The sequence below is a fragment of the Trachymyrmex septentrionalis genome, unplaced genomic scaffold (assembly GCF_001594115.1).
Source record: "Trachymyrmex septentrionalis isolate Tsep2-gDNA-1 unplaced genomic scaffold, Tsep1.0 scaffold66, whole genome shotgun sequence".
Classification (NCBI taxonomy): Eukaryota; Metazoa; Arthropoda; class Insecta; order Hymenoptera; family Formicidae; genus Trachymyrmex; species Trachymyrmex septentrionalis.
The window spans coordinates 1503189-1510779 of record NW_017305843.1 but is presented as its reverse complement, the minus strand read 5'-3'; the positions used below and the strand labels follow the sequence as shown (position 1 = coordinate 1510779).

The window sequence follows — 7591 nt, the reverse complement described above, 5'->3', positions numbered from 1 at the left end:
AACAACACGGCAAATTTTCTCCTGCGAGTTTCAGTACATATTTACATATGTTAGAAATACCAACAGACATTTCGTATGAATTTTAAATAACGCCTTCCCTATTTCCGTTTTACGCGGAAAACTACAGCAAGGATGGCTCGCGTAAAAATATCGACGATGTTGTTCGCTGCTTGACTAAACGTTTAGAATACATCCCTTATATTTTCTGATTTTCTAGATTTTCCAAAAAAATATCGATTTGTACGAAACAGGGCAGAGCAAAATGAGGCGCTTTCTTCCGGGCATGTTCATTATCGACAACGCTGGCTCACCTGATTTATTGGTCCCATTGTGACGATCTTGATTGTTGGAGGTCTGCGACACCAGTCTGTAGTCGCCCTTCCGGGGTTTGCTCGGGCCGAACTTAATGTTGATTCCATTGTCCTGATCTTGAACCCGTTGCATCGTCATCGACCTTTAACCGCGGCTCTCGCGCGCGCGCGTATCATGCAAAATATATAAATACACTAAATTGACACACGCGGCTACCGTATCGTACACACACGTACGGGGTACGGAAGCATGGGAGAGATAAATCGGGCTGAGGAGGGGGGGGGTGGTGCGGGCGCGGGAGGGCCCAATTGCCGACTATGGGGAATAAATATAATCGCGTACGTACGTGCGTGAGAGACTAAACACAGTGGCGCGAAGCGGCAACAGATAAATGTAAAACGACCGAGAGGGAGGGAAAATTAGAGATGACGAAACAAAGAGGGAGAAAGAAAGAGAGAGAGAGAGAGAGAGAGAGAGAGAGAGAGAAGATAAGGGCAATAGCCGCTCTCCTCTTTTCTTCCTTCCTGCTTCTCTCCTTTAGATATCTATCTGCCCCTTCTTCAGAACGCGGATAGGTAGATGCCGCGACGATGACATCGGAGGGGCGCGCGTCAATGCTCCGCGCGAAAACGGCACTGCGCGTCGCTCTGCGAGTCTTCTTCGCGGGGCCGTGTCATGAACCCGTGCGTGCCAACGGCGTCGTCGTCCGTCCTCGTGCGCCTCCACCGCCTACCGTCTTCACGATCATCCGCCACCGCCGTTCCAGTCATAGACCCCGTCAGCCGACCGTCGATCGACCCAACCGTGCTGTTCTTCCTCCGCCCTCACCGGACAATCTCGCCGCCTTCGTCGATGTCTCCACCCGTTTTCGCCGATTACTTCCTCGTCGTCGTCGTCGTCGTCGTCCTCCTCTTCCTCCTCCTCTTCCTCCTCCTCCTCCTCGCCCTCGTCCTCGTCCTCGTTGTCGTCGTCGTCGTCGTCGTCTAAGCGCATAGAGAACGCGGAGCGACACCAATGCACGCACATAAACCTCGCCCTCAGACTGTCGCGGTCATCCTGTGCTTCATACGTGTGTACGCGCGGCTTCAACCACGCACTCGTGACACGCGTACTGATGCATACGTCACTGTGCGTCACGAGCCGACTGATCAGCTGTGTGTCACGACGCAGGGGCGTCGAGTATTCGCTCTGTCCCCCCTTCCCTTCTCGTCAATCCCCGCTTCGCGCTCGCCGTTCTCTCTCCCTCTCTTCTTCTTCTTCTTCTTCTCTCTCTCTCTCTCTCTCTCGTTCACTCGCTCGTTCCAGCGATAACCTTATCTTTTATGCACACATGCCTCGCAAGGGAGTTACAGCTTCTCCTTCTCTTTCTATTGATGTGTGGAGCTGTATATTCCTACTCCGTCCTTCCAGCAGACTGTCGTGGATTCAGTCAGTTTTTCCCTTTTTCTTTCTCTTTCTTTCTTTATCCTGGATATTGTTGTCTTTTTCTTATTTCCGTAATATCTGCAATAAGGGTGTAATTTAAATTCCTTCAATGCGGTAACGTTGACGTAGTCGGGGCTATAGAAATGTTTTCGTTCAAGAATTAAGAGAAACCGACATAGATCGAAGATAAAATGCATCAATCATTGTGACTTCGGGAGGAATTCAGTGTATATCGATACTGTGAAATTATTTGAAATTATGTTACTTTAGTCTATCTTATCACAGGTAAACATTCATCGGTAATTACAGTTGTTGATAAATGTTACCACACATAGCGGAAGATAATATATGTATGTAGAAAATATTTTGAAATGAGGAAATTAAAGAAAAGAAGAGGCAAAAGAAACAAGCTATTTTATAGCTGATGATGAGAGAAAGCAAGTTTCATTAATCGGGGTCTCGTATGAGATTCATAAAATGTAAATATTTAAACACTGAGATTGTATACGCAAGTTTAGCGTTGGGAAGTAATACGTTGTTCATAACGTCGTGTTTTCATTACTTTTTTCGATAACGATTATTATTTTTTCTGTCTGTAACATTTTTATAATAACGATAACAAATTCAATCTTGTATCGTTACTTTAATATTCCTTATTATCCTCATAATTATTTAATGGATCACATTATATATATATATATATAATTATTTATAGATTAGAAATATTTTATAATAGAAATTTAAATATCAAAAAATGTGCTTTGTACTTCATATCTTAAGTCCATTTTAGATGATGTTATATAATTCGCGATAGAATTCGAGATAGAATCGTATTTATAATATTATATATCGTGTAGTAAAGAAAACATATGAATAATCAGAATTATAAATTTAAAACTAATGTTCTCTTTTATAAATATATATAAAAGACGCATCAAATATGCACGTTATTAATAAAAATACTCATGATTAGTCAATTATATCTGGTATAATGAAATTGAAAATCTATGAACGCTATGAATAGAATCGTGTTCGATCGGATGGGCAAACAAATATATGTGTACAATTATAAATGTTACCATCATATAAATATATAAATATATATGTAATTGTATTTATAATTTAATATACACAATTATAAATATAATTCTATTTCGAATTCTATTGTAAATTATAGATCGTGTAAAGCGGCTTTAGAGGTTGCATTCCGATAATCACTGTCAATATGTATATGTATATGTATTTAAAACACACACACACACACACACACAGACGCGCGCGCGCGCACAACGTAAACTATAAATTCTCAGTATTAGCAGTAAATATTGGAATTTACTCTTATTATTAACATTAATATTTAAAACAAGCAACAGTAATGAGTAACAGTAATGAGTTACTATTTACAAAAAATAATTATAACGTTACTTTCATGACGTAACATTTTCAACCCTGCATAAATCTACTACTTCAATATAAAAAAAGAGGACAATATAATTGAGAGATTATTATAAATACATATATACTTGGGGGAAAAAAAAATACATATATATTATATATACATATTTTGTATATTATATATAATTATATATAATTGTATATAAACTATGTCAATTTTTTATATAATTATATATAGTTTTATATAATTTTATATAATTGTATATAGTGAAACATTTTTTCCCGGGTATAGCAAATTATTAAACTAAAGTGGTCAAAATAGGACGTAGAAAATGTGCAAAACTGTAAAAAAAAATTAAAATAATCTTGCCAAAAAATGTAGTTTTTTTCCATATAAAAATTATCTTTCAAACAATTATCTTTTTTATTTGAATATAAATTTTTTCTTATGTTTCCCAACATGTCTTAAAAATTAACAACTATTATTTCTATTATTTCTATTAATAACGCTAAAGTTACTGCAGCTACAAAAAGAAGCATACATTTTTAAATAAAAATAGCGTCACATAAAAATTGATGTCGTTTTATACATATATATACATATATATATATCTATAAATTTTTAAATAAAAGCAGAGTCAGTTATGGTTGATGATTGATTAAAAATTGATTGATTAAAAATCTCTTATTGACAATTTTTGTCAAAAAAGATTATATTATGCAAAAATCTTATAATATCTTAACAGAATGGGTGTAAAGTGTGGTTATAAAGAAGTTATTTCTTAATTTTCAAAAATTCACATTTTTGAAAAATACAATAAAATACGTGGACAATGAGACACATTAACATTTTTGAGATTACTTATTCAAATAATCATAATATTTCCGGAACAATAATTCTTCAAATTGAACAATAGTTATCGAGTATACTCTAAAGAATTATTGTTAAAAAAAAACACATTATTATAGACATTTGAATAAGTAACCTTAAAAATGTCAATTTTTAAAAAGTATTTTCGAACTTTTAGCTTGAACTGTATTGTATATTACATATATGTATGGACTATATGACTTTTAAGAATCTATCTTACATTTCTAAGAAACCACGTATGGAATACAAAGAAACGAACTGTGGTAAATTTCCATGCGTAGTTTTATGTTACGAACCATTCAAGTAGATATTAGCTAACGTTAAGTGCAATTAAGTCAATTCTTATCGCGTCCCAAACACAAAAAAGAAATGGAGGATTGATAAGGATCATTTATCTTTAATTGAACTTTTTAAAACAGCTTTATGAAAAAATAAGTGAACGAAAAGAAAGCTGTGCACATGTCTCTTCTGCGTGTTTTGTGTGATCAGATGAACTGTGAATTGGAGTTTGTCAAAAATTATTTCTTGTAATCTTCGCTTTCGGATCGCACAACGTGCGCTTGACTTAATTTCGTCTCTGTTCACGTCGCCACTCGACCTTGTGGAGTTTTAAAAGCGGGAAGAGGAGAGCGATAGGAGAGAGCGAATGGATTGAATACCAGAGAATGGAAAATTTGTCGTGGAAGCGCAAGGCGAGAGGTGTAGGATTTCGCGTGCCATAGCGTTAGTCATAGTTACCACTCATGAATTTAGTATTTATCATTCGAATCGTGCACATGCCACCGGCTGTCCCACTTCACGAATAGTTAGGAAACGAATAATACATGGGATGTTAGCGAGATATCATTTTTATCTAATAGTAGAGTTATCTAAAAAAGTTCATGTTGTTAAAATTATGTAGACTATTTATTTTCAAGCAAGAAAGTAATATTTTATAGTTTATATTTAAAATAATAGGAATGTGTATATGATAAAAGCGTATACACTAGATATTTCATTTTTTAATCAATAGATATGCTTGAATATTTCTGGAGATATTGAATGAAATGAAATGAAATATAAAAAGCCAATTGATGCATAAAAAATTGAAATATTTAAATATTATAAAAAATTTAAATATTAGTAAAATATTACATAGATAATGCGTCTTTCAACTATACAGTTTGTATCCTCTTCATGTAAATTGGTACAAATAAAAAATTGCCCTCTTATGTTTTTTGAAATACTTATCGTTGCCTTCTTTTATGTTTTTTTTACACACACACATACACACATATATATTTATAATATATTTCAGCAATAACAACTCATGTTTTTTTATTTTCGTTTTTTTTTTATTTATCTCAATTACACCGAGGAAGACCTACAAAAACTACTATCGAAATGTTTATTTACGTAATATTCTACTGAAATATTTAAACTTTACGCAGTAATGTCTGCGTTGGTCTTCATTAGCTTTATATTTTATTCCGTTCGATTTATTTATACATTGTTACTTTTTGAAAGTTGAATGCACTATGACAGATGTATTATTCTTACATTAAAAATTCTGAAGATTCTCAATTCTATTACATTAAAAAATTTTAAGACTTGGTTTTATTTACAGGACTTGTATCATCTTATCTATATATAATAGATTAAATATTGAAATTAATGCCCTTGAACATAATGTAACTCGATTTCTGAAGAAATATAAAAGATAAAGAATATATAACATATCGAAGATATTTCTGAGAGCTAATTCTATTTTAACATTATGTTTCAAGCGGGGTAATTTGTGATGGATTACATTTCTCATAAAATTATCCTCAAAGAAAGAAAATTAGAAGCTAATTGTAAAAATTTAATGATCTTGATTAGATGTAATATATCAGCAAAGAGGGTACCAGCATATCATGATGACAAGGATCATTAAATGAAATGTTTTCTGAGCGATAGATGATAGGATGTTTGGATACATATACCGACTGTTTCTAACTAACTTTAGAAATAAATTCATGACACAAAAATCAACACAAAAATTCATACAGATATTTATTCTATTCGTGATATTGTTTCCGTAACATTATTTGAGTTATAAATGTTTTCATGTTTCGATTACAAACTGAATTAGCCCAGCTATATAATTCTATTTAGATGTGTACTATTAATCAGAATTGGCAACGTTACCTTATAAATATAACTCGTTACCATACTTTTCTCTAAGAAATAATTCGTTATCGTTACTCAAGATGTAATGAATCGTTACTTTTTCGTTACTTTTTTCTTAACACTAATAGAATATTATAGCGTTTTTCATTGGCAAATGCGTATTAAAACCGTTGTACATTTCTCTAATCTGAAGATAAAAATGAGATATCTCAATTAATAAAATGCCCAAAGTATATTTTGTCAAATAGCATAATAAAATGTATTGGGGATTTCGCGGTTTAACTCGTTTTTATATTTTTATTAACATACATCTTTACGTTGATTTGTGTACAACGGCTTTAAAGTGCACTGAGTACACACTATTATAGTTATGTCAATAAAAAGTGCTATTATATGCATTAAATATCCTAAAGAGAAGTCAGAATTTTATCTTTTAGTAAAGAAATAAAGTTCAAAAACTGATATATGAATGTATATACACGATGTTTGATAATTTTGCCAACAACGCTCATATAGGCAGGTAGAGTGGATTAAACTGATTGTGAGTCGAAAAATCCTGTACCATTTTGCAATTTTCGCAATAGTTAATAAAATATTATTTATTAAAAATCGCTAAATATTGATTTTCAATAAGTTTTTATTCAAATACTATCATTTACAGAAAAACAGCGAGAGATCAAAAATGTTTATTTTTTTTTCCTATAAAGTTCTGAGAATTTTTGCAAATTGTTGCTAATAAGAAAATGCAGTACTAAAAAATTCTGAAAAAAATTTTTTTAATTCTATAAGAAGAAAATAAATAATCAATATCCATCACGAATAATTTTTGCTCAGTGGTATTTGCAACAGTGTACTTTTTCAAATTTTGAAGTGACGATACTTTTCAAACGAAGCAAATTTTTCGCAGGATGCTATAAATTATCATAATAATCATCTATGGTCATACGATATATATATGGTATTATTGAATCTCAGTATCATAAACTTTCGTGCAATGTATGGGCTGATATTATAGGAGATTTCCTTCTTGGACCGATTTTTCTCCTACCTACACTTAATAGTAACAACTACAGACAATTTTTGGGAGCGCAACTCCCTCTAATATTAGAAGACGTTTTAAGTGAGGACATCTTAAGATCCTCATACGAGTATATGATATCCTCCTGTTGCTACTGTGAAAGTACTCCCAAATCGTATTATCGCTGAGTATGAAAAAATATGAAATACTTCGAAAATTTTTTAACGTCTTCGACAATCCATGTGACATCGATGCGAAAGGAAATTATTTCCAGCAATTTCTGTAATAAAAATATAGATATAAATATAAAATAAAAAATAGATACAAGTATAAGATAAAATATAGATATAAGTGTAAAATAAAATATAGATATAAGTATAAAATAAAATATAGGTATAAATATAAAATAGAAAAAGTTT

General features: G+C 32.6%; 1 protein-coding gene across 1 annotated transcript in view; it reads right to left on the bottom strand.

The window, feature by feature from the left end:
- Nucleotides 1-471, bottom strand: part of LOC108753194 (monocarboxylate transporter 9) — an 11786-nt gene extending 11315 nt beyond the window's left edge. The window contains exon 1 of the mRNA XM_018494578.1: nt 312-471. Within this exon, the coding sequence (XP_018350080.1) occupies nt 312-450 (139 nt within the window). The 5' untranslated portion in view covers nt 451-471. The remainder of the gene's footprint in view (nt 1-311) is intronic.
- Between the last annotated feature and the right edge of the window lie 7120 nt (nt 472-7591).